Source organism: Mustela nivalis (genome assembly GCF_964662115.1).
Source record: "Mustela nivalis genome assembly, contig: HAP1_SCAFFOLD_2841, whole genome shotgun sequence".
In the NCBI taxonomy this organism is placed as follows: Eukaryota; Metazoa; Chordata; class Mammalia; order Carnivora; family Mustelidae; genus Mustela; species Mustela nivalis.
This window is the reverse complement of record NW_028133824.1, coordinates 6994-34596: the sequence shown is the minus strand read 5'-3', so window position 1 is coordinate 34596 and position 27603 is coordinate 6994. Positions and strand designations below refer to the sequence as shown.

Here is a 27603-nt window from a genome sequence, read left to right as displayed (position 1 = left end):
TCTCCCATTCATCCCCAGGGTGAGCTCCATAACGGGCACGAACTCGCTTATCTTATTCATGGTGTAGAAGAGTGCTCAGTAAGTGTTTGCTGAGTAAACAAAGGAATGAATGACCAAATAAACTCATGAGAGAAAGAAGGAAAAAGGAAAGGGGGGGTGTGGGGGTGTGGGAGGAAACTATTATAAGGCAGTTATAAAATGATACAAGGAAGATGATGCCTTGGCTACCATTTAGCTAGACTGTTTGAGCCATATTATGCGACCTCATCTTGGTCGTTTAATATAAAATGATAATTTATTAGATCGTAATAGTATAGTTTCACTTTACTGTTTGCTCTGAGTCCCACGCTGTGCTAAGTATTTCCCCGCCTACATGTTTTCTCATCCTTCCAGCACCCTGCAAGTATGTTGCATTATTATTATCCCCATTTTGCTGATGAGGAACTGAGACTGGGGAGCAGGGCGAGTGATGAGTGAGGTGTTGGTGGGGTGGAGGGGCCAAGCATCAGCTCAAGGCTTTCTGAGCCCAGGTTTTCTGATCTCAAGGTTTTCTGATCCCAGAACCCGTGGTGCCTACCACCCACTCTGCTTCAAGGCTCTGCCTGTTGAATTTTGATGATCCTCATGATTTATTTCTCTGAATAAACTCCCCATTGCAAGGGTTCTTGGTAGCATGGCTATGACAACTTGTCAATTCTGTGTGGGTATGTGGTAGACACGGACGTGGAGAAGCCCAGAGGTGACAAGGGTAGAGTGAGTGGGCTTGGCAGGGGTGCGGGGACAGGGTAGGGGAGAGGGAGCGAGCTTGAGGGCAGGGGGCCTGGAACCCAGCATCTAAGACTCTCCTGTGTAGGGCTGGGGGCAAGCCAGGCTCACTTCCCTTCTCTCTGATGCAGGATGGGGTGCATGAAGTCCAAATTCCTCCAGGACAGAGGCAAGGTCTCAAAAACCGAGCCCAGCACCAACCCACACAGCCCTGTGTATGTGCCAGATCCCACGTCTACAAGCAAGTGGGTGAGTGGGGGAAGAAAGGGAGGGTTCAGCAGCCCGAGGGACTGCCCCATGCTGTCCCAAATTGCCCTAACAGCCTCCTGTATTCCCAACGGTCAGCAGGGGTGACATGGAGCTGACCCATCACCAGCAGTCCCTTGACTCTCTGGAATACTTCTGCACCAAGGACCTGGGGCAGTGACGTCACTCCTCCTTATCCAGCTGCCCACACCTTGGACCCTCCACCTGGCCTCCAGGGACCAGGTCCCGGTGGGCATGGCAGAGGCTCCAAGCCCGGGCAGTAGCACGAGCAGCGCTGAGAGTAGTCAGTGACCTGATGAGTAACAACAGCAGTTGAAGTGGTGACAGTAATGACCGTATTAGTGCTGTAGCGACAACCGTAATAGCAATTATAGCAGCAAGAGCAGCAGGAGTATGATGGCAAGCGCGGACAACGCAGTAAGTAAGCAAAGTGGTCATAGTAGTAGAGGTATTCGCTTACTTCTCCTCTGCTTATACAGAGCCCACGACCAACCATGCACTGTCCTAAGTGCTGTACAGTTATCAGCACCTTAAAGCCTCACAGTAATCCTAGGTCTCCATTTTTGTTACACGGATGAGACACCAGAGCTTAATGATGTGCTGAAGGTTGTACAGGTAGCAAGGGGTAGAGGCAGGATTCAAACCTGGGCTGTCTGCCAAGTGCCAGTGTTTGAAGCAGGAGAAACAGAGGTGGAAGCCAAGTGCTCATGAGGAACTATAGTCAGGGCAATACTAGTGGTGAGAACGGGAGCGGTAGGTGCCCTGGCAGTAGGGCCCCTAGTCCTGTAGTCATGAGAGGGGTAGAAGACTTGGGGAAACAAACAGAGGGTTATAGAAGGGAGGGGGGGTTGGGGGATGGGCGAGCCCAGTGATGGGTATTAAGGAGGGCACAGATTGCATGGAGCACTGGGTGTTAGATGCAAACAATAAATCGTGGAACACTACACCGAAAACTAATGATGTACCGTATGGTGACTAACATAACATAATAAAAAAAAAAAAATGGGGGGGGGGTGGAGTGATTGAAGAGTGGCTATAGCAGTAACTGTGCTGTTAACCGTAACAGTATCAGAACCGGGAGCGGTGGTGATGGTACTATAGAAGCAGGAACAGCTGTAATAATCTTCCCATTCTTGGAACACCTGCTGTGTTCTAGGCTCTGGGGTGAGGGGCTTCTACAATATTAGTCCCCACCAAAAGTGGTGAGGCAGGAGTTGTGCCACTTTAAAGCCACTGTGACAAAGACTCAAAGAGGTGAAATGTCTCCCAGGGGCCACACAGCTGGGGATAGCAGAGCCAGGTCTTTCTAACCCCGAGGCTGGGGTGCTCTCTACTCTGGAGTCCTGGACTCTGTGCTGTTATCTGAGGTCATCTACAGAAGCACGGTCTCTGCTTGCTGCCTCCAGAGACAGGGGTGCACTCTCCTTCCTGGAGCAGGCCCTTAGAAAGTTCTGCCTCATATTGAAGGGAAGCCTGTTGTCTCATACTCTGACTCCTTGTTCCCAAACCTGCCCATCAGCCCCACACCAAATACATCCTCTCCCTTTGCCCCATGACAACCAGTAGAGAATAAAGCAAACATATTATCCCAACCCACCCATTCCTTCCGAATCATCTTTCACACAACATGGGTTCCTGGCATCTCTCCATTCTGCTTGCCCTTCTCCAGGCATGATGTCTCAAACAGGGCTAATTTGGGGAAAGGGGCGGGGTGGAGGGTATTAGTGGAATAGTCACCTCCCTCCCTCTGCACTTAACCTCTATTAATACATCCTGATCCTGAAATTATATGAGCTTTTCACACCAGTGATGTCCTGAACTGACATCTTTTTTTTTTTTAATTTTTTAAATTTATTTAACAGACAGAGATCACAAGTAGGCGGAGAGGCAGGCAGGGGAGGGAGGGAAGCAGGCTCCCTGCTCAGCAGAGAGCCTGATGTGGGGCTCGATCCCAGGACCCTGGGACCATGACCTGAGCCGAAGGCAGAGGCTTAACCCACTGAGCCACCCAGGCGCCCCCTGAACTGACATCTTAAACCCTAAGTCACTCCTACATCTGTTCTCTCTCCTAACCTGCGTGGACCTGGGCCCTTTCTGTGGCTAGGGCTCCAGGTTCTCTGAGGCCCTCTGGCTTGGCACCAATGGGAAGCAAAGAGTCTTCTCCCACTGGTTTTTGGTTGTCTCCTGAGCATCAGATTTAAGGGATGTTATTATCAGCCATTTGTCCTTTTCCTGCAGGGCATTAATTCAGTGATGAGTTAGTAAGTGTTCCTCAGAGAAAGGGTTCCCAGGCCAAACCAGTTTACAAAACACTGACCAAAACAGACTCCTTCTCTGTGGGAGTCCTCAAGCTTTATGGATCTTGATGGGCTTTGTGGATCTCCCCCCAAAAAGATACTTCTCATTGTTCCCCACACTTGTTTCTCCAAGTTTACTTAAGTGTGTGACATAAAAACACATCCCCCTTATAAAGAAAAGTCACAGATTACAGTGAAAGCTACAGTTGCCCTGACCAATGTTTCCCTCCCCAGAGATATCCCACTCCTCTTCAGAGGCATCAACTGTTGTCAGTTTGGTGTGGACCCTTGCAAACCTTTCTCCAAAAATTTACACCCACACACATACAGTTTGTGTCCACAGAATGTATTGAGGACATATGTGTATGTGTTCTCTAGACACGAATCATGGTTCTCCTTCCGAAGAACTAGCTTTGTTCACTCACCAGTGTATCTTTAAGGCCTAGTTGTGCCGGGAATAAAAGTCCATCTCCCTGAGGACTGTGTAGGGTGCCAGGGTGTAGACGGCATCCAAGGTGTAGACCTCTGGGTGAACACTTAGGGTCCTTCATATACAGAATGGAGCCTTTATGCTGGGACATCTTGAGAGACCTACAACCTCTTCAAACGTATCTCAGAGAACACCGATCTGGACCAACCCCTCACCGTATGTCAAGGGAGGGAACAAGCCAGTGTCCCCCAGTAGGCCCAAGGCCAAGGCCATGGCCATAACCCAAGAGACTTGGATCTTTGTGGTGCCCCTTATGGGCTGTTGACCTCACCGATGTCCCCAGCCCTCTCAGGTCCTCCTCCCATGACACACAGGGCTGGGATGAGATACTCTCGGGTATCCTTTTTGACACAGACCTTCTGTGGCTCCCCACACACCATCAGATTCATCCCCTTCTCCTGTTTCCTCCTCGCAGCGTCCTGACAACAGCAATAACATCCCACCAGGGTCTGCGGATGGTAAGTATTTGGCAAATGTATGAGGTGGCGTCTTGTTCACGTAGCGGGTTAGGTTAGGTGCTCAGTCAGAGCTTAAGGCGAAAATCCCACACAGTCACAACCACCCTTGCAAATCCTTTAAATTGCTCCCAAAGTACTTTGTATAGTCTGTTTTGTTCTATTACCCTGTATACGAATGCAAACAAAACACTTGTAGCTTTAAACTCTAGAACCGCACCCCACGTGGCACGATCCTTATTTATACCAGAGACAGACATGTCACTGGGTCCAGGGCTGGGTGCCAGTTGTGGGGATGGGAAACACCCAGGGCTGTGGTGGTGCTCAGATAAAGCTTTACCGTCCTGTGTGTCTCTCTCCCAGTAGGTCCCGATGACATCATTGTGATCGCACTATATGATTACGAGGCCATTCACCATGAAGACCTCAGTTTCCAGAAGGGAGATCAGATGGTGGTACTGGAAGAGTGAGTCTCTGTCCCACTCCTAAGACACAGCTACCTTCAATACTCAATCATGCTCTCTTTTGTGTTTCAATAAAGGACCCTATAGACTATCTTATACTAGGGGGTAAATGGCTGATAAGTATCCTAATAGAGGAGGGAGGGTTTGCTGTGAACCTGGGTGAGAGCCACAACAAAGGAGCTTGTGTACTTGCTAGCAGTCCACATCCAGGCAAAAACAGGTGAAAGTGCTTTCTCAGGGCTGCCTTCCTCAGGTTCCTATAATTAAGCTATAGGTTTGTCTATAGACCAGACCCTGCTGAGGTGCCTTTGCATTCAGAAATCTCTGGTCTCAAAAAAAAAAAAAAAAAAGAAAGAAAAAAGAAATCTCTGGTCTCTTGAGTTTGCTACTTCCATTCCCCTAGAGTCTTCACCGTCAGTGAGTCCCTGTGTGCTAGGGCTCAAGAATGGGAATGGTTGGCGCCTGGGTGGCTCAGTGGGTTAAGCCGCTGCCTTCGGCTCAGGTCATGATCTCAGAGTCCTGGGATCGAGTCCCGCATCGGGCTCTCTGCTCAGCAGAGAGCCTGCTTCCCTCTCTCTCTCTCTGCCTGCCTCTCCATCTACTTGTGATTTCTCTCTGTCAAATAAATAAATAAAAATCTTAAAAAAAAAAAAAAAAAAAAAAAGAATGGGAATGGTTATGCTTGGTCAGACCACTCCCTGTGGCTCTTGGCATACAATGAGTCTGCCATGGGCACAGGGCCCCATACCCTAAGTATGGACCGCTCCAAGTCCAGGGGAAGAGTGGGGCCAGAGACCTAGGGCTGCAGGCTGTGAATGCAAGGACTGGGCTTGATTCTAGACCCTTGCATGCACAGTGGGGACTGTTGCAAAGCTCCCAACCCTGGTGATGGGGTGCATGTTGGGGGCTGGGACCATGGTGACCCTGCCCCTTACCCTGTCTGCTTCCTGGGGTGGGGCTATTCTCCGCCAAGGCTGGGGAGCCCAAGACCGGGGGATTCCCTCTGCTCCCTGACTCCTTTGCTCCCTCCTGTCCTCAGGTCTGGGGAGTGGTGGAAGGCTCGATCCCTGGTGACCCGGAAGGAAGGCTACATCCCAAGCAACTATGTTGCCCGCATTAACTCTCTGGAGACAGAGGAGTAAGTATTCCATTTTTCCTGCCCTGCAGAAGGAAGTATGAGCAAAATCGGTTTGTTCCTGCCTCAGGCCTTGTGCACTCACTGTGGCCCCCCGCATGACCCAGTTCTCCTAGGGGTCTGCCCTTGCCTGTCTCCTTCTCACCCTTCAGGTCTCAAAGAGGCCTTTCTCCGCCACCCTGTCTAAGGCGGGTCTCCTCTGGGACTGTGTCACTCATGGAGACCTGAACATTTCTCGCTAGCAAGAACAATCTTGTTTCTGTGGTTGCTCACACCTTCCCTGCCTGCCTCCCCACCCTACCCCACCCCCAGATAGGACCATTTGAGGACAGGGACCTTGTCTGTCTGCCAGGGCACCTTCAGCACAGGCGGGCATGCAGAAGGCAGTCAATGCATATTTGTTGACTGAAGTATGTGGTCATGCCAAAGAGGGTCTTCTGGGAGGTGAGCCAGCCCACACCTGGCCAGATATCCCTCATTTGGTTCATTCAGTAGGTGTGTGCCTGTACATCACCAAGCCCTGTGCCAGACCAGGGACTTTAAGAACCAGTAAGGCACACCCCTGCCCTCAGAGATCTCCCTGTAGCCCAGAGGGTTAGGCTGCAGGTCCTTCTCTGTATCTAGCTTGACCCTGAAAACATAAACAGCTACACGGCATTCACGCAGCCTCCCCAACATCCAACAGACATTTGCGGAACACCCAGTAGCCCTGTTTCAGGGACACTAGGTGACTCCCAGTAGGTCCCGATGACATCTGTCTAAGGCGGGTCTGGTGATGTTCCCAGATGGTGAGAGAGATGGGTGAGTGAAACGATGGCCATGCCACGTGGCAATGACGGATCCCATTCACAACCAGCCATTCAAGAAGTTAAAAGTCACTGTGGTTTTTCTCTTTTCTGCCTCCTCCCCCTGGCTTGATGGTATTGAGGGTTTGAAATGCTGACCTATTAGAAATTCACACGTTTGGGCTTTCCCCATCTTCAGTCATGCCTTTCTTGGTGCACATGAAACTGTGTGAAGTCGCCCCTCTCCTACCACGGAGCCTACTGTCCGGACCACCCCGCAACCCACCCCCAGCACACCCCTTACATGCTGCAGGCAGGGCGTGGTTCCTTCTTAATCCTTCTAGGCTTTCTCTTGGGACATCCAGGGCTCTGTTCCCAGACTCCAGGATCTGAACACTCACAGATTGCCTGCACCCCACCTCCCCCAGCAGCCTTAGAGGAGGCACGGGCTGGTGGGAATCCTCAAGGGCAACACAATTGCTACGTGGAAAAGACAGGATGCAGAAAACATGTATGACGGGTTATCATTTGGGAACAAAAGGGATGACCTCATTGGTGGATCTCAGTCTTCAGTGCATCAGCCTCACCTGGAAGGCTGGTTGAAATGCTGGTCTCTGGGCCCTGCTCCTCAACTGTCAGATTCAGAATTTGCATTTCTAACAAGTTTTCTGGTGAGGCTGATGCTGCTGGTCCCAGGACTCACCTTGAAAACCACTGACTGAAACAGACACACTGGGCTTGCCGAGCACACTCACACTTTCTTGCATCTGTATTAAGAAACTACCAGTGGAGGGTGCCTTTGGGGTTAGGGTACTGGGAAGTATGGTGGGGGGGGGGGGGGGACAGAATCTTACTTCTTCCCCCTCCTGGAAAGAGACAATACTTTGAATGCTTCAAAATGCAAATGGTGGGGAAGGACATAGAATAAAGGGTGAAAAGTCTGCCAACCAACCACTTTCCCCTCTCTAGAAGCCAGTTTCATATGAGTCTTCCCAAATGCTTAATACTTGTATATGAAAATACAGATATCTCCCTTTATTTTACACCAGTGGTAGATACTACCCACGCCATCCTGCACCTTCCTTGTACAGGTGCAGTGTCCATCATGTAGACATGCTACCATGCCCTCTTCGTGGTCCGTGAAATTGTTTCCAGTCCTGGGCTATAGTGAGTCTCCTTGTGTATCTGTCATTTCTTCCTTGTGCAAGATCCCTGTGATAACTTCCCAGGAGTGGGATTGCCAGGGAGACGGCTCTCATTGAGTACCCTGCTCCACTGCTTGACTAGTTCACCATGGCACGGATCAGTTCACAAATGAAAGCAGAAAAGGCAGGTGGGCGGCGTCCTATGGTGACAAAGAGCATGGGCTCCAGAGTTAGATGGCCTGGACTTGAATCCTGCCTCTACCACTTCCTCGCTGTATGACACCAGTCAAGGAACTTGCTCTCTCCATTCCTCAGTTTTCTCTTCTATAAAATGGGGATAATACGGGCCATAATTCCATATAATTGTTGGGTGGCTAACAAGAACTTGATGAATGTTAGCTGTCTTTTCTCCCCCAGTTGATACAGAGGAAACAGAGGCCCAGAGGGGGAGAGTGACTTGCTCAAATTCACACAGCAGATTTGTGGCAAGTGCAAGGCCAGCTGATCTTGGGTCTTGGATATTTTCCATTACAGCACACGAACCACTCCTCACCCTGCTGAGGGTAGGAATGGATTTGGCTGCTGCTGTGTCTTGGGCTTTTCTACTCAATATCCCAAGCAGCCAGGCAGAAAAATGAAAAGATCCAAGTATAAAATGATTGTAATCTCACATTTTAGCTTGAAAATTCATGTTGACTTTATATTCAACTTTGCACACACAGAAGAGGATACATTGTAAAGTTTACAAAGCTCAGGCCCCCACTCATATGAACCCTCTGAGACCCTGGGAGGATGCTCATGTGTGCCTGTGAAATTGGCAAAAGCAAGATTTTGACCACAGTTGGTTAAGACTGCTGTATCTTACCAGTCAGTTTTTCTATCCCTCACCATATCCCTCACCATGGGTGGCATTGGAATGACCCATGGGCATTTTGTATTAATAATGCTGTATTCTTTATCTTTAAAAAAGGTTGGGTGTTTTCTTTTTCCATTTTTGGGGAGAATCTTTCTTTTGGTATTATTTTTCTTAACGAAAGCCTCCAAACCGTGTAAGTTTCCATCTCAGCAAACTGGATTCACTCCTGGTAAAATGTCTGTTTTTATATCCAAAGAATGGATATTTTTCCCCAAATGAATCCTGTGGGGGAAATCGATGCTACAGGAAGCCAGGTGCTCGGTCTTTTGGTGCCCAGTGTGAGCGGGACAGGACCCCCTATCCCAAGTTCACACAATGCTTCTGCCCCTTTCCACCAGGTGGTTCTTCAAGGACATCAGCCGGAAGGATGCAGAGCGCCAGCTCCTGGCCCCTGGCAATGTACTGGGCTCCTTCATGATCCGGGACAGCGAGACCACCAAAGGTGACGCCAGCCCTCCCCACCCTACCCCACCCTTCAGGGGTACCCCAAGCATGACTGCATCACTGCAATGCTACAGGGGGGCTGAACAACTCACTCAGCCCACCAGACTGCCAAGTTTTCTCCTGCCCTTTGCTTGAGCCTGATTTAGGTCTTCTCAGCCCCTGTAGTTTCTGGTTGGGTCCCCAAGTGGTTGTGGACCTCAAAAAACAATACTCTGTTGAAGCTTGACCTTCACTAGCTTGTATTACCTAAAATACCCATCATAATATATCTTGTCCACAAGCCTGATTCCCCACTCCTTCCATAAGGAAGGAGTAGACCAGGCGGTAAGAAGAACCCCACACCAGCCTCCTCTGAGACTCTGCTTCAACTGGCATTTGTGCTGTTTTTTGGAAGTTGTGATGTTGGTGAACAACTTCCTGAAATTCCTGTGCTGTGAGGGGGGCTTTCTGCTGGGTGGTCACCCAGGAAGGAAGAACAGTACGCAAAAACAAACTGGCATCCGTTGAGGCTAATTTATCCAAAGGAATGCATGTCAATAAGGAGGCTCGTGATTTCCAACTTCACATGTGGAGCGCCTCTTTACTAATATGTTTAGTCTCAAAGCTGCTTGGTGCAGAATCAGCAAGCAAATTGTATAAAGTGTGACCTCACAGGACCCTGAGCAAACAGTTTGGGGGACATCCATCAAAGACATCTCCCCCTAGATGTCCAAACTGGTCAAGCCCGAATGTGGCAGGATAACACCACTCACCATCACTGTTTCAGGCCAGTGCCTGTTTAGACTTTATTTCCTCCCACCCAACAACATCCCTTTAAGCCTAAGGGCAAGGGAAATAGGACCAAAAAAGGCAAAGGCATACAGTTCCTGGCTTCTCCTGTCCAGCTGCTCCCAGGACAGCTGGGGGATTGATTGAGCTGGACCATCCTGCGGATAGAGGCAGGAGAATCAAGAAACCACCCCAGTCCTGCAGGGCGGGAAGGTGAGCCTGGTCCCTTGCACAGGTCCCTCCTCCTCCCCACTGGAGGACCCTAGGGGCCAATTTAACCAGCTTAATAAAACTGACCCCGTGAGTCCTCTGAACCCTATCCTGCTGCTTCTTGGATTCTACCCCACCCCCATCTAGTACCAGTCAAGCCAGCCTCACCTTGGCTGGGCAGAGTGACAAAGAGTGGGGCCCGGAGCCAGCCGCCTGGGTTTGACTCCAGACTCTACCACTTCCCAGCTGCATGCCTGCAAGTGAGTTAGTTCACCTGCCTGGACCTCAGTCTGCTTGCTTGTAAAATGATGGCGATCTAAAAGCCCGACTTCTCGGGGTTATTCATTCACTATAATGAATAACATAATGCCTTATGTTCATATAATTCCAATCCATTTGGGGATGATTATTCATATTCACCCGCAGTTTATTCGGATGAAATTCTTAGAACAGTAGCTGGGATATCTGGTCACCTGTTTTTTTTTGTGTGCAACAATTCAAGCCTCCTCAAAATCCTATGTCATAGTGCTCACGGCGCACGTAGAGCAGACCGAGAGACAGAGAGGCTAACAGGATGCCTAAGGATGCCCAGCTTGCAGACGCAGAAGCATGGTCAGAGACTGAAAGACTTGCGTGTTTCCGGTCTGTGTGATGTCACATGCATTAGGTTCCTAATGCTCCTGTCACAAGTGACCACAAACTTCATAGTAGACGAGGTAAATTTGTTATCCTACAGTTCTGGAGGTCAGAAGTCTGAAGTCAGTCTCACCAGGCTCAAGTCAAGGTGTCTGAAGGGCTGGTTCCTTCTGGAGGCTTCAGGAAATAATCTGATTCCTTGTCTTTGTCAGCTTCTAGAATCCACCAGTATTCCTTGGCTTATAGCCCCTTTTCCACACCCCTCCAACTTTGTGTTTCTGTCTTCACCTATCCTACAATTGACTTTGACCTTCCTCTTATAAGGACCCTGTGATTCCATAGGGGCCACCTGGACAAGGCACAATAATATGCTCATGTCCAGATCCTTCATGGGATCACGCCCCCCCAAGTCCCTTTAACCACATAAGCTAACAAAGTCAGGTGCCAGCGATTAGGACACAGACATCTTCGGGCGGGCGGGGGGCGATGTTCAGCCTGCCACGACATCCAATGTTGACATTTATATTTTGATGTTTACATTTCAAGAATCAGACTGCATTGTGTTGTTGTTGTGGATCTTTTTCTTTGTTGGCTTCTGAGTCACCTCTTTACCAGTGTGATGTGATGTCTTGGCTATTGTGACAGATGGTAGATGATAGATCGAGATAATGAAGACGCTGATAAGAGCCGACATATGCTGAGGGTTCACATCCTGAGTGTTTTCCAGCATTACTTCTTTTAATCCTCAGGCAATGCGATGAGGTCCAACCCCATTTTACAGATGAGGAGGTTGAGGCACAGAGCGGTGACAGCATCACCTGTTCAGGGTCTCACAGCTGGACATGGAGGAGGCTGGATGAGCACCCAGATGGCTGGACCCCACAGCCCACTCTTCCCCTGTACTCCGCGGCCCCGGTGCCCACCCAGTGGGGACGGTGGCCTTATAGGGGTGCCAGGAGTGGGTGTCAGAATGCTAATGATGAAGTCTTAGAATATAAGTGAGGTTCAGTGGGGTGAGGTCTGGATCCGACAACCAAGAAAGAATTCTTGAGATATCTTTGGTGCAGAATGGTGGTTTATTAAAGCATGGGGACAGGATCCCTGGGCAGAAAGAGCTGCTGCTCTGGGGCTGTGAGGAGTGGTCCATTATATGCTTGCAAGTTGGGAGGGGGTCAGGGATGGCACAAATCTCTAAGGAATTTTGGAAGCAAGGTTTCCAGGACCTTGAAGGGCTAGCTATAGTTGGGAAAAGGTTAGTCATTACCAATAATAAAACTTTTGTCTGAGACCCTTTAGATGTGTATCAGTGGACCATATGCTTGGGAATGATTGTCAACACTCTCTTGGAGGGTTTAGAGATGAAGTTTCCAAAACAATTGTTAAAGTAGACTACAGGATCCTGGTTGGGGGTAGAGGTCAGTGAGGCTAGGATTGCCCTTTGCCCTTAGCAAAGCCTCCAGGTGGAGGCAATTGAGTCTCTAGAAGAACATCATTCTGCCTTTTTTAAGGGCTTGTCTGTGAGTAAGGAAATTTAATAATTTTTCTTCTGCCTCTGTTTCCCACATCACTAACATGAGGTGGCAGAGCACTGAGGTCCCGCTCCTGACGGGTTTTTCGCTGGCCCTTGCAGGAAGCTATTCTCTGTCTGTGCGAGACTACGACCCCCAGCACAGGGACACGGTGAAGCATTACAAGATCCGGACCCTGGACAGCGGGGGCTTCTACATCTCCCCACGGAGCACCTTCAATACCCTGCAGGAGTTGGTGGCCCACTACAAGAGTGAGTCCTCCCCAGGGCGGCATCCCAACCAGGGTGGACCCATCTCCCCGGCCTCTGGCCTCTGAGGTCTGCTGAGCTCTTCCTGCCCTTCCCCAGACACACAGCTGCTTGGATTCTCCAGAAGTCTTAGGCCTGTTGAGCAGTAGGGTCAAGATTCATCTCATCATGCCCTGTGCTTGTGTCCCCGCTGGTGGTAACCCACTGGAACCCTGGCCACAGGCAGTGGACCGGGCAGGGTGGCCTTTGAGGGGAAGCCTCAGGCTAGCTGCCCTCGACTGACCAGGGGCTATGTTCCAGAGGGGAGTGATGGACTCTGCCAGAAGCTGACGGTGCCCTGCGTGTCCTCCAAGCCCCAGAAGCCATGGGAGAAAGATGCCTGGGAGATCCCCCGGGAATCCCTCAAGATGGAGAAGAAACTTGGAGCGGGGCAGTTTGGGGAAGTCTGGATGGGTAAGGACCCGGGGCCAGAGCATGGAGGGAGGGCGGAATGAAGGAGGTCATTGCTTCCAGGAAGAGTCAGAGGCAAAGTGGGGATGCCACCCAGCCTGGGTGTGGAGATTTGAATAAGAATCATAAAGGAGCAATTCAACTGATAGCAACCACATTGTCTTGCTATGCAAACACTGATTTGCTCTTGAGGTCAGCCTTATTGGGGTCCAAATCTCCCTTCTGGGAAGGAGGAGTTCCAGGTGAGAAATCTACTCCTCTTCCCCAGTATGGAGCTGGAACGCTCCCCTAGTTTGGGGTTGAGATCATCAAATCCTCTTAGGAGGATGGAAACTAAGTGGGGAAATGTAGTTTGAGATTTGTCAGGTATGTTCAGTGTTGGCAACTGATAAGCAAGCTGCTCTGAGCCCCCCCCCCATGTGCCCAGCACCATGCTAGGGCATTGTGGGGCGCTAAAAAGGCATACACCATCTCTGTCATCCTGCCCCTAATAAGAACAGCGTTGCCTGCTTTGCAGAATGTGGGGTAGATGCAATGCCTGGCCCAGTGCCCGGTGCACTCCACCATGCTCCACGTGGGAGTGAAGACAACTTACAGAGATGCAAACAATTCAGCAAGAAAAAAAAATAAGCTTAAAACCCACACATTTCAACTCCATTTACTGAGACCCTGCTGTGTGCCAGGCATTGAATAAGAGAATGTGGCTGAGTGATAAGTTTGGAAAACTAAAAGTTTTATATATGAAGGCCTTAGACTCTGACTACAGGAAGACTGCAAATCTAGATTTGAGCTTCCTGGCAGCCAAGGTAAAAATGGAAACACAAGTAATTATGAGATTTACATGATCAACAGGAGGAGGAAGGGATGGGGTGGCTTTAGCCTCTGTGGTGGGAGGAGGAGACTGATTGATATGCAGGCTGATTGGTGTACAAAAGGAGGGGGGCAGAATTTGGTGAGGCCAAATCCTGCAGGGCTTTGTGGACCATGATGAGATGGGTCATTTAATTGAAAGCAGTGTTACAATTAAAGCATTTTAAGCAAAGATGGTGTGTGTGTGTGTGTGTGTGTGTGTGTGCGCACCCATGCATGTATGTCTGTGCATGCGTGTGTGCATACACACACACACGCATATGCAAGTAACAGTCTGAGGGAGGTTTTGAGGTTATTCTTAAATCCCTACCACAGCCCTTATTAAAGGCAATGCTGTTCATTTCCACCTTGCAGATGAGGAAACCACAGTTCAGAGAGGTTAAGTGACTTGCCCAAAGGCACACAGCTAGGAAGTAGTGAACCAGCCTTCTAACCCACATCTTTCTGAGGCCAAAGCCTGGCCTCCCTTTCCCTCTCTGAGGGCTGAGAAGAGCAGGGAAGGCCTTCTGGAGGAAAAAGACCTGCTGTGGGGCCTCCCAGGGCCATGGGGAAGGAGCAGTGGGTTCTGACCATCTTTCCTGTTCCCTCCCCTGCTCCAGCCACCTACAACAAGCACACCAAGGTGGCCGTGAAGACGATGAAGCCAGGAAGCATGTCGGTGGAGGCCTTCCTGGCAGAGGCCAACCTGATGAAGACCCTGCAGCACGACAAGCTAGTGAAGCTGCACGCGGTGGTCACAGAGGAACCCATCTACATCATCACAGAGTTCATGGCCAAAGGTGCTGCGCTCGGGGGGCTGGGGATGCAGGCGGTGGCTCATACTGGTCAACTGCAGACTCAAATGTGCCCTTGCCCTCCAGATGCCCCAGTCTGGCCAGGAGCTCTTCTGACAATTACTCTTTGAAATTGACTACTTGGGCCTTGACAGGGAACGGCCCAGCCCTCCCCCTTAATGGGCTGAAACCATTCAAGAGAATGCCAGGAGAAGGGGAACTCATGGGGCTACAGGAGAGAGGAGTGGGGCCAGCACCCCTCTGGGTGATGGTAGAAGAGGCTTCTGGGTTCACAATAAGCCGTTGAGGCTGGGGGCAGCTCCCTGGTTACTCGCAGTCTTCCCAGTCCGGACCAATGCTCTGGGAAAGAGCTGGCGAAGCCTTCCCTCCAGGCTGCCTCCACCCCGCCTGCCCATGATCCAAGATTTCCCAGGGACTTTTTTTTTTTTTTTTTAGGCCACCACTTCACCACCATCTTCAATCCTTGCCCATTTTTCGATAAACAGAAACATCTCATGCAGCGTCACTGGGCGTGATTTTGAAATCTCAAAATGCTTTTCATTTTCTAAATACACAATTATGCCAGCGCGGGGAAAGCACAGGCCCCTCTGGTCATCGGGGCTCAGAAAACTCCTTCAGTCGAAGAAACCGTGATTGCCCCCGTCTAGTAATCACGAACCATTTTTTAAAACACTCAAACTCTAGTTCATAAACACCAGGAGTGGTAAATAAATATTTTTATTTAAATCCATGACTATGAGCAATTTTAACCATGCACCAAAGAAGTGTGAGAACTGACTGGCATGTATTGCTTCCCCTCCCCCCACAGGAAGCCTGCTGGACTTCCTGAAAAGTACAGAGGGCAGCAAGCAGCCATTGCCCAAGCTCATTGACTTCTCAGCCCAGGTGAGAGTCTAAGGGGGCCTTGGCGGCGGGCGGGGGGGGGGGGCAGAAATTCTGTGATCTCTTTAACGTGTTTATTGGACATGTGCTATAATAGTGTAAATAGTAGTAAATAGTAAATAGCAATTTCTCTCCTCTAGCTGACTCTATTGTAAGAGTACAGGGTATAATACATATAATATAACAACGGTATTAATCCATTGTTTATGTTACTGGTGAGGCTTCCGGTCAGCAGAAGGCTATTAGTAGTTCAGTTGGGGGGAGACAGAAGTTGTATGTGGGGTTCTGGCTGTGCAGGGGTCCTGACTCTCGTGTTGTTCAAGAGTCAACTGTATACTTTCTGTATGTGTCTTGCCGGTACTAACTCATTTGGTCCTCACATCAACTTTAGAGAGTGGGATTTTTCTTATCTATTTTTTTTAAGATTTTATTTATTTATTTGAGAGAGAGAGAGAACACAGGGCACAGGAGAAGGGCAGAGGGCGAGAGAGAAACAAACTCCCCGCTGAGCATGGAGCCAGCCACCAGGGCCTTGAACTTGGACCTCAGGACCAGACCTGAGCTGAAGGCAGTTGCTTAACGGATGAGACCCCCAGGCACCGCTTTATTATCTATTCTTATGTAACACACTTCTCCAAAGCTTATTGGCTTGAAACCACATTTTATTATTTCTTGTGATGCTGACTGGAATTGGCTGGGTGGCTCTTCTGCTTCCTGTGGTGAGACTGAGGTCAGTCATGTGGATGGATTCTGCTGAGAGCTTGCCTGGGGCTAGAATGTTCTAGAATGTTTGTCATGGGGGCGCATCCTCTGGGATCACTCTCCTGTGGCTCCTCATCACTCAGCAGTCCAGCCAGAGCTTCTTTACAGCATGGCGGCCAGGTTCCAAGAGGGAGTGTTCCAAGGGGCCGAGCCCTAATGTGCAAGCCCTTGTGAATCCTCTGCTCCCATCATTCTTGCTACTTTTCACTGGCCAAAGTATGGCCCACAACCTAGCCAAGGCGCAGGGTGGGAGGGGGCTGCACAAGGGCATGAGTCCCAGGAGGCACAGTCCACGGAGGGCCACCCGTGTAACAGGCTGGCCACAGATAGGTCATCCCATTTTACAGAATAGGAAAGCTAGGCCTGTAGAAGCAGTTGACTACAGATGAACTTTATCTCTCTCATCTTCCCTTCACTCTCTATAGCTCTTCTTACCCCCAGCTTGAGTGTTTTTCGCTTCTGTCTCTCTCATTCTCTCCTCTCTGTGGGAAAGCAGGGGAGGAAGGGATGCCGTGGGAGAACACACTGGAGCATTTAGCCTGGTCCAGGAACAACCCAAGAAGGCTTCCCAGGGGAAGTGGCTTCTGGGCTGAACCATGAAGGATGAGTGGAAATTAGGCAGCTGAACTGGAGAGAGAGGGTATTCTAGATGGAAAAAACAGCCTGTGCCAAAGCCCATGGGGAAAAGCAAAAGAGCAGGGCCTTGTAAGCTAGTACCTGGGGCTGGCAAAGATGAGAGGGGTATGGTTTGCAGCCTGGAGAGTGTTAAGGGAAACCTGCCTAGGACCCAAGGCTGTGCCTTCTGGAGATCCCTAAGGCAGAACCCATTTGAGTATGCAAATCTTAGGAGAGCGAGGAATGTCCAGAGATTATAAAAAAAAAGGAGGGGGGGCGCCTGGGTGGCTCAGTGGGTTAAGCCGCTGCCTTCAGCTCAGGTCATGATCTCAGGGTCCTGGGATCGAGTCCCGCATCAGCCTCTCTGCTCGGCAGGGAGCCTGCTTCCTCCTCTCTCTCTGCCTGCCTCTCTTGTGATCTCTGTCAAATAAATAAATAAAATCTTAAAAAAAAAAAAAAGGCTTTAAATTTTGGAGCCTGGAATGCCAGAGGCATATGGAAATCAAGGCCTGGTATTTTCACTTTAATGGGCCCTGTCCCTAGGGAAATAATAGTCTGGCCTATAACTAACTTATAACCATCAAACTGGCAGAAATCTTACTGGGGGAGAGTCAGCCTGGACAAATGCCATTCTCCCTGCCTCACAGATGGGAAAACAGAAACCAAGGGAGGGAAAGAAGATCCTGACCCTTGTATGTCCAGGAGTAGAGGGCCCAGGGAGAGGAAGGAGGCAACCTGGGACCAGGTCTTCACTTCCAGTCCTAGAAAGGCAGATGGTGTAGAACATGCCTCACCTGAGCACTGGCTATATGGGCCTCAGACCTACAACATGCCTCAGTGTCTTCATTTGTCAAATGAGGGAATTAGATCACAGCTATGCTTTCCAAGTTCAAAAGTCTTTTTTTTTTTTTTTAAGATATTATCTATTTATTTGACAGACAGGAATCACAAGTAGGCAGAGAGGCAGGCAGAGAGAGAGAGATGGGGAAGCAGGCTCCCACTGAGCAGAGAGCCTGATGCGGAGCTCGATTCCAGGACCCTGGGATCATAACCCGAGTCAAAAGGCAGAGGCTTTAACCCGCTGAGCCACCCAGGCACCCCCAGAAGTCTTTTGTAAAGCCCTAACCCTGTTGGTCAAGTGAACTCCGGTACAGTTGCTGAGTATTTTAAAGTAGATCAAAACAGAGTTGCTCGGATTGAAGGGGGCGCCCTTTGCTTTGTCCCGCCCCAACCCCAACCAGCAAACCCAAGGAATTACTAGGATTCTGTTGGAAGAGCCCAGATTAGGCCTTTCCAGCTCTGATTTTGCGGCTCCCTGTTACTCTCAGAAGGAAACCCAAATTGTTGTTGTTTTTCAAATCCAAGTTTTAATGCCCAACATAATGGCAGCCTTCTTGGTGGTCATGAAATATCACCACTTCATCACACCCTCCTTCTTAGACCAATCCTGAACCCAGTGAACCTCACTGTTATTCCTTCCTTCAACCAGGGTAAGCCTCTGGGCTTAGTAGTCACATAGAGTTTTGGTTTTGATCCCAGCTCTGCCTGTGTTGCTTTGAGCCAGTTGCTTAACCTCTCTAAATACGCCACCTTCCTCACCAGGGAGCATGAATAGCCCCGACTGAAGTGAATACCTATGAGCCAGACCCTGTTCACACCCTTGTGTAGGCTGAGAGGATTCATCCTCACATAACCCCCCAGAAGCAGGTTCTGTTGTTGTCCTCATTCTACAGAGAAGAAAAGTAAAGCACAGAAGAGGGAAGTAGCTTGCTGGAGGTCCCAAAGCTGTGGGGCTCAGACTGAATTGGTCCAACATCAGATTAAGCCCAGAATTCCTTAGGCAGTATCCTCTAGTCTCCTAAATTGGGTTAATCCCATCTGCTCCACCGAGTGCATGTGAAAATCAATAAGTTACATGAATGTCTGCCTGTGAGTACTGAAAAAAAGTACGGCATTAATGCCAAATCCAAGGCCAAAACCCAGGTAGAGTGATGCATCAGTGCACAGATCCTGAGCAGGGATGCTAGAGGTCCACTCCTGCTCTCCGCTTGGACCAATTATTTATTTCTCTAGAACCCAGCTTTCTTGCCATATGGCTGATAGCAGCCGTACCACCCCCAAGCACAAAGCAAATGCTATTTAATCTCAAATGTTATCGTGTAACAAATGAATGAGCTACAATGCCTGTCATTAGCACAATAGCTCTTGTTAACTGTTCCGATGTCTGAGGACTCCTCATTAATCCCGCTCCCCTCCCCCTCTGCCTCCTGCAAGACCTTGTCTCATCTCACCTCCAAGCAAAATCGGTCAGTCTCAAATTTTTGCTGGAAAGTCTGAAGCCTCACACCTCGGTTCCGGTAGCCATCGGGTTCCCCCTGCTGGCCACTTTCTGCAAGTGCACCACCCTCTTGCCTCCGACCTTGAGCAGCTTGTGTCTTGGTTTGGTCTGTCTGGGCAGGCTCCTCCACCCCACCCCCAAAATCTCACCAGATTGCACCCAACTGCAGTCCTCCAAGCACGGGAGCTCTGCAGTAGTTAGAGGCAACATGGGGCACAGGGACTGGAAATCTGCCAACTGGTTTGAGTCTGACATTGAGAATTTTCCTGGTGAGATGATCTGGAAAAAGTGTCCCCCAACTCTATAAAACAGAGATTGTAGTAACACCTGGCTTGAGGAGCTCAAAGGCCAGTTTGTAAGCCACAAGTGCTGTTTTCTGGGTGTCTGGGTGTTAATTATAAGCTTCTTTATGAGGGTTAATGCACAAGCCCTTGAGAAAAGTCCTTAAGGAAAAATCAGGATTTTTAGGGACATGTTGTGAATGAGAATTCTCTATACAGTCTTTTATTCGTTCAGCAGCCATGGTGGCATTAAAATATACATCAGATCATGTCACACTCCTGCTCGAGGACTTCTACCATCTTCCCATCGTGCTCAGAATACAATCCAACCTGTTCTCCAAACCTAGAAAGTTCTTCACAGTCAGCAGCCTCCTTCTCAACCTCAACTCCCACCATCCTGCCCCCCACCCCGCACCGTGACAACTTCTGCTTAGCTACCTGTTCCATGAACTCCCAAATTCATTCCTACCTCCAGGCCTTTGTACATGATGTTCTTGCTCTCTGCCAGGAATGCTCTTATTCGACATACTTATTATCACCACTCAGATCTTTGCTAAAATTTCACCTCCTCCAGGCAGGCTTCCCTGACTACTCAATCCAAAACAGCTCTCTACACTCGTGTTCTACTATCCTGCTTTGTCCTTTATGACACTTACTACTACCCGCAGGACCTTGCCTGGCTCACCAGCTATTCAAATAATATGCCTGGCACCCATGAGACATTCAGTACATATTTGTTGAATGAACACATGAATTTTCCCTACCCAGGCTTAAAGATGAAGAAGGTACAAGAGATACAGCAGAATATGACATTAGCCTAGGTTGTCCCCCAGAAAGAAGGTTGGGGATGAGAGGATCTTATAGTATTCTGTTATGTGTATAGGTCCTGGGGAAATAATGCTCTTTCCTCAAAGTAGTCTCTGGAAGTCTTGGAATCCCAGAAAATCCCCCAAAGAGACCCAGGTCCTGAGATATTCCCCCAGCCTAAATGGGGAGATAGAGAAATTCTAAACTGAGCTCAGGACCCTTCCACAAGAAAGGGGAGGCACATGCATTTTTACTCCTCTTATGTTTTTTTTTTTTTTAAAGATTTTATTTATTTATTTGAAAGACGGAGATCACAAGTAGGCAGAGAGGCAGGCAGAGAGAGAGAGAGAGAGGGAAGCAGGCTTCCTGCGGAGCAGGGAGCCCGATGCGGGGCTCGATCCCAGGACCCTGAGATCATGACCCGAGCCAAAGGCAGCAGCCCAAACCACTGAGCCACCGAGGCGCCCCTACTCCTCTTATGTTTTTGACTGGGACCTATTTTGGGCTGGGCCAGATGTGAGGATGAGGATGTCTCTGTTTTGGGTGGAGATTGCAGAAGGCATGGCCTTCATCGAGCAGAGGAATTACATTCACCGAGATCTCCGAGCTGCCAATATCCTGGTCTCTGCATCCCTGGTGTGTAAGATCGCCGACTTTGGCCTGGCACGTGTCATCGAGGACAATGAATACACAGCTCGGGAAGGTAGGGAGCCCTGCCAAAGTGTCCATGGGGCCCTCTTGGGTGGGTTATGAGCACTGAGAGCTGAGATGTGTCTCAGTATTAGCTTGAGGTTAGTAGGCTTGCTGGAGTCCTTCCAGATAGAGTATCCTGACCCATAGACTCTCATACCCAGTGACTCAGATCAATTTTAGCCTGAGCTAGCCAAGTGCATGTTGAAATTAAGGGTGAGAGCAACTTTATGCGTAATAGACAAAAACTAGGAAGAATCCAACTATCCATGAATAATGGAATGGATATATAAATTGTGGTACATTGATGTAATATAATACTATGCAGCAATGAAAAATTACAAACCAATGCTCCATGCAACCAAATGGTTCATTCTCACAGACGTAATATTGAAATGAAAGAAATCAGACACCCCCCCCCCAAAACGTAGATGCCACCATTTATATAAAATTCAGAAACAGGCCAACTTGTGTATGAACAGCAACATGATTCATGACAGCCAAAAAGTGGAAGCAACAAAAACACGTTATTTGGCCACAATAAAGAAGGGATGGACTGATGGATGCTGACCGTGGATAGACTTCCAGAACATTGTGTTAAGTGAAAAGACTGCATATTGTATGACTCCATTTATACCAGTCCTTGAGGACTGTCCTCTTCAGGAGCTGTAGTTTCCTGGGGTTTGAGCTGAATCAATGAGGTGGCCCAGAGTGTCAGCTCCCCTGGCACACCCCAGAGCCCTCTGCCCTCTCCCCCGTCCCCCCAGACAACTGTCCTTAGGATTGATGGCCCTTACTACCATGGAGGCCGGACAGAGGGACAGATGTCAGCAGCCGTGCCTCTGTCCTGCTCCCCACCCTAGCATACACCCAGCCATGACTGCTCCCAGACTCTCCCTGACTCTGCTCTGTCCAACCCCACAGGGGCCAAGTTCCCCATCAAGTGGACAGCTCCTGAAGCCATCAACTTTGGCTCTTTCACCATCAAGTCAGACGTCTGGTCCTTTGGTATTCTGCTGATGGAGATCGTCACCTATGGCCGGATCCCTTACCCAGGTAGCGAGGGGGACATAGCTTGTGGCTGCTTCCATGTCCCCGTCCAGGTGTCTTCTCTTGTTAGTGTGTCCATTCAGACAGTTCTTGGTCCTTGCCCCCAACCTCCCCTCACCTGCCCCATCTCAGTCAAAGGTATCCATCCATCCAGTTTCTTAAGCTGAAAATCTGGAGGCTTCCTTGGCCCTCCGTTTTCTCTCACCCCTTCCTACATCCAAGCAGTCCCAAGGTTCTGGCCACTTGTCTCCAAAATAAATGCTCATGTCTAACTCCTCTGCCTCCACCTACATCCAGGCCAACATCATCTTCCACCTTGATGGCACGGTGGCCTCCTACACCGTCTCCCTGCATTTGTCCCTCTCCCCCATAGGCCATTCTCCACTGAGGCCAGAGGGATCTTTCTAGAATTGTGAAACAAATCTTGTCCCTTTTCCACCTCTAACTCTTTAATGGTCTCTCATTGTATTTGGGACAAAATCTCATACTTCTAATTATAGACTGCAGGTCCCACATGATCCAGCACCTGCCTCCTTCTCCAGCTTCATCTCAGTCTGTACCCACCATCCTGTCATCTAAAGTATCATACATGCCCCTCACTTCTCATTCATAATATCCCATATGGTCTCATTCAGAGTATTCATTGCAATTGATAACCGTATATTCGTTTAATATTTTCCCTACCAGACACTGAGCTCTATGAAGCCAGAAATCATGTCTGTACTCCTCACTAGTGTATGTGCCGACCTGCATGCTTGGCACATGGTGGGTGATTAATAACCACTTGCTAAATGAATTAATTTATCCCCATGCCTATGGGCAGCACCCTACGCTGAGTAGACCATGTAGTTACAAAGATATACCCAACATGCGGATTGCCTGAGACTCTATAAATAATGTTACTCTCTGTTCCTTTCTGGTTGGGATGTCTCCTGGGTTATCTGTAGCCAGAACACTGGGGAGAAGGAGAAAGGCAGATACAGAGATTCCCTGACTTTGTATATAAACCATCCTGAATTTGAATCTCACCCCAACAACAATTACACTTTGAGAAATTCACTTCACTTCTCCTACCTTGGTGTCTTTACCATCAAAAAATACAGGTAATGATATCTACCTTGAAGAAGTGGTTGTGAAGATTAGAAATAAAGAGATGTAGACAGTTGATTCATTCATTGGTATTGATCAAATCCCTCCTGTGTGTTAGGCACTGAGGATGCAGTGAGACCAGCATGTTCTAGCGTGGAGGGACACACACACATCTGACACACACTCCCAGCTGGAGAGGACTGCTGAGCAGAAAATGAAGCAGGACGAGTGAGAGGGAGTGACATGGGCTGCCTGTGGTGTTCCCCAGCTCCTGTCAGAGTGGGTCCTATTGGAGTTGAAAGACAGCTCAGTGATGAACTAGAGGAAAAAGTCCAGTTAGAAAACACCGCTAGCTCTTAGGCCCTGAGGTGTGTTTAAAGAAAGAGAAGCCTGGTAGCTGGAGACAAGGAATGAGAGCAGAAGGTGAACGATGGGGTTGGCAGGGGCCAGATCAGAGAGGGCCCGTGGCCATGGTGAAGAGTGTGGACTGTGGATGTTAGTCTAAGTGTATGGAAGCCATTGGAGGGTCTGGGGCAGGGAAGTGGCATCATCTGATCTCCATCTTTAAGTGATGTTTCAGTTCAGCATGGAGAGTAGATTGGGGGTTGAGGAGAAGGTAGCAGTCACAGCAGTGGGATGGGGGCAAGTGGTGGAGACAGAGGTAAGTTGGTGGGTTGATGCTATGTTTCAAAAGAAGGAAAAGGGCGCCTGGGTGGCTCAGTGGGTTAAGCCGCTGCCTTCGGCTCAGGTCATGATCTCAGGGTCCTGGGATCGAGTCCCGCATCAGGCTCTCTGCTCAGCAGGGAGCCTGCTTCCTCCTCTCTCTCTCTGCCTGCCTCTCTGCCTACTTGTGATCTCTCTCTGTCAAATAAATAAATAAAAAATCTTAAAAAAAAAAAAGAAGAAGGAAAAAATGTGACTTGCTGATGAGGAAGGAGAGAGAGAGAAGAAGAATCATGGTTGATCCTCTTGGTTTTAATTGAGCAGCTGGGTAGGATAGGCTGGGGCTAGAAATTCAAGAATTCTGGTTTAGTCCTGTTAAAATCGAGGTGATGTGTAACATCCAAGGAAGATGTTGGAGGAAGCACTCGGATATGAGTTTGGGGCTCTAGACTTGTAATATAAGATTGGGCATCACAGGCGTGCAGAAGATTGTTTTTCAGGATATCTCAGATAAACATCAATTGAACAAGGAAATGGTCCCACTCACAGAGTGACTCTGAGACAGGCCGCCTGTTTTGTCTTGAGGATACACCAGTAAGAGCCAGGCAATGCGTTATGGAACCTATATCCAAGAGGACACATTAGGCTGTAAGGAACAAAATAACCAAGAGTGGCAGAAACTATAGGCAAGTTATCAGTCTTATATGAGGAGGAGTCTGGCGTTGGTGACTGGCTAGTTCACGTGCTCAACAGCACTCAGGACTGTGGTTAGCTTCTCTGTGATTGTCTTCCCTGTGCGGTCCTCCAAGGATCATGTTGTTCCTCAGTGTCATCGAAAGAGGAAGGGTGTTTCTTCCAAGGGAGGAACACTTTTCCTGGTAGTCTGCCGGAACAATGCTCCTCAGCTCCCATTGGCCAAAACTGGGTGTCACGCCCCTACCCTAGCTGTTAGGGAGACTGGCTTTCACGTGGGAGGGGCTCAGCTCCTAAGGGAGGTGGGAAGTGATGGCTGTGGGGGAGGTCACGGTGTCTGTCACCCCGGGTTTCCCTGTCCCAATCCCTCCCTTTTTAATTCCATGGTTCCTTCTCAGGGATGACAAACCCAGAGGTGATCCGGGCGCTGGAGCGTGGGTACCGCATGCCTCGACCAGAGCACTGCCCTGAGGAGCTCTACAGCATCATGACGCGCTGCTGGAAGAACCGCCCTGAGGAGCGGCCCACCTTCGAATATATCCAGAGCGTGCTGGACGACTTCTACACGGCCACCGAGAGCCAGTACCAACAGCAGCCATGATGGGCGAATCCGGGTGGGGCCAGGTACCCAGCTGATGCCTAAGGGGTGGCTCTAGCGCAGCCTGCCTGGTCCTGCTCACCGTTCCCCACAGACACCGGCCCGCCCCACCTCGGTCCAGCCACACTTCCGCATCTGTCAAGTGGTTTGAACCGGACAGTCTCTTTTTTGACTCCAGCAGTCTACAATCTGCCGTCCTCAGGAGACCCCAAGTTGATATGTCTATTGCCTGGGACAGGCACTACTGTGGTTGCTATGGGAAAATTTAAAAATGATGGAATAAATATTTAAATAAAAGACACAAAGGCTAAAGGCTTTACTGACAGATCGGCTTGTCTTGTCCTGCCAGTTCGTGACTATCATCTACTTGCCTTTTTGCTGGATGACACATCTGAGAAGAGGAAGGACCCTTCCAAAGACCAGGAGTATGAAGAGAAGTGGGGTCCAAGGCTTCCGAGGTTTCTAACGGCCCACGCCCCCACCAATTAGTCACTGGCTGTGTTTGTTTTCTATGGCTCCTGTAACAAATGACCACAAACTTGGTGGCTTAAAAACACAAATTCATTATCTTACAGTTCCAGAGGCAGATGTCTGAAATGGATTTAGCAAGGCCGTCTGCCTTTCAGAGCCTCTAGGGGAGAATTCTTTTCCTTGCCTTTTCTAGCTTCTGGAGACTGACATGTCCCCGGACTCTTGCTTCTCTTATACCCATCCCTTCAAACCGCTTGTCATGACAGCTCCTTCTCTGACTCTGTCTCCTGCCTCCCTCTTCCTCTTGTAGGGACACCTGTTGGTACATTAGGCCCACCTGGATTATCCAGACTAACGTTTCCATTTCAAGATCCTTATTCACATCTGCAAAGCCCCATATTCACAGGTTCCAGGGATTAGGACAGTGACATCTTGGGTGTGGGGGAAGGGCTTTATTCTGCCTATCACACTGGCACTGGGATGCTGGATGGGTGTTTGTCTCCAAAGAACTGAGTCTGACAAGATGATAAGAATGACTTTTTGGGTGTCTGGGTGGCTCAGTGGGTTAAGCCTCTGCCTTCAGCTCAGGTCATAATCCCAGGGTCCTGGTATCCCCAGAGTCCAGCATTGGGCGCTCTGCTCAGCAGGGAGCCTGCTTCCCCCCTCCGCCCCTCTGCCTGCCTCTCTGCTTACTTGTGATTGCTCTCTGTGTGTCAAATAAATAAATGAAATATTTTTTAAACAATCTTTAAAAAAAGTAAAAATTTTAAAAAAGAATGATTTTTCAAATTGGGGCCCTGACTTTCCTGATGACCCACACTGATAAATAAGCTGGTTAGTCTGGGTCTCCCCGAGGGCTCCTGGGCTGTCCATAGGCTGGCCATTGCCCATGGCCAAGCAGCTATCATGGTTGTTAAGATGGTACCCACCATTGTGAGAATATCAGGGCCTGGAGATGTGGTTGCTGAGAGGGATTTGGTAGCCTGCATGAGAAGCTCTCAGTGGAGGGGAGGGAGATGTGGGAAGGATGCAGAGAAGACAAGGAAGCTGTGGGCCCTTCCTGCATGTTGTTTCAATCGAAAGCATTAGCTTTCATTGTAAGGGGAATGATGGGAAGAGGCGGACAGTGAGATGGGGGAACCAATGACATCTTTCTACATTATTGCATCTCCTGAAGGATTTACATCACAGCACCTGCCAGGGTCCCCTGGGACCCTATATTGAACTTGTTTTGCACCCCGGAGTAGCACAGAGGAACCGGGAATAAACTGTGGAAAATGAAGCTAGCAGTGTTTCAGTTTACCTAGTGGGTAACTGAATTTCTCTCCTGCTTTCTCATTTGGGATATATCTTTGGGTATCTGAAAGCAGAGCTCAGGCTCCTTTGGTAGGAATTTGCACTCGTGATTTGTGGTATAGCTCTTCAGTAATCCCTAAGAGGGAACCTGTTGCTACACAGACAAGACCAGGGGTCAGTTCCCATCGTCCTGCTCTTTTGGTTTACACTGCCTATACTGTGATTTATCCCTCTGGTCACAGCAAAGACGCAGTAAAACACGAGGACCAATACTGCATCAAAGCACAGTCCATGGAAGAAAATATTGTTAAATTAGACTCCATTAAAATTAAAAACCCTGCTATGAGAAAGACACTGTTAAGAAAATGAGGACATCTGCGTGGCTCAGTCGTAAAGCATCTGCCTTTGGCTCAGGTCATTGTCCCAGGGTCCTGGGATTGAGCCCTGCATTGGGCTCCCTGCTCAGCGGGGAGCCTGCTTCTCCCTCTCCCACTTCCCCTGCTTGTGTTCCCTCTCATTCTCTCTCTCTTCCTGTCAAGTAAACAAATAAAATATTTTTTAAAAAAATAGAGGAAACTGGGGGCTGGATGAGAGGGTATATGGGAATTTTGTGCTTTCTACTCATTTTTCTGTAAATCTAAAACTGCTCTGAAAAATAAAGTCTGTTCAATAAAAAAGCAAACAAAAACATGGAGATAAA

At 49.1% G+C, this 27603-nt stretch overlaps 1 protein-coding gene and 1 long non-coding RNA gene across 5 annotated transcripts; one reads left to right on the top strand and one right to left on the bottom strand.

The window, feature by feature from the left end:
• HCK (HCK proto-oncogene, Src family tyrosine kinase) lies at positions 1–27603 on the top strand. 4 transcript variants are annotated; one of them, XM_082751301.1, is made up of 13 exons: positions 1–78; positions 897–1014; positions 4235–4277; positions 4641–4740; positions 5778–5876; positions 9058–9161; positions 12408–12557; positions 12855–13007; positions 14474–14653; positions 15477–15553; positions 20903–21056; positions 21968–22099; positions 24937–27603. In XM_082751301.1, the coding sequence occupies exons 2-13, from the start codon at positions 898–900 to the stop codon at positions 25137–25139; spliced, it is 1512 nt and encodes a 503-aa protein (XP_082607427.1). In that variant the 5' UTR covers positions 1–78; position 897; the 3' UTR covers positions 25140–27603. The 4 variants fall into 4 exon arrangements, with proteins under 4 accessions (XP_082607427.1, XP_082607426.1, XP_082607429.1 ...); XM_082751300.1 differs by having other exon boundaries at positions 4638–4740; XM_082751303.1 differs by lacking the exons at positions 1–78; positions 897–1014 and adding an exon at positions 1114–1449.
• Positions 2745–5109, bottom strand: LOC309858585. Its single transcript, XR_014308258.1, has 2 exons — positions 3058–5109; positions 2745–2851 (listed from the first exon to the last, which is right to left on the bottom strand). It is a non-coding gene; the product is annotated as an uncharacterized lncRNA (long non-coding RNA).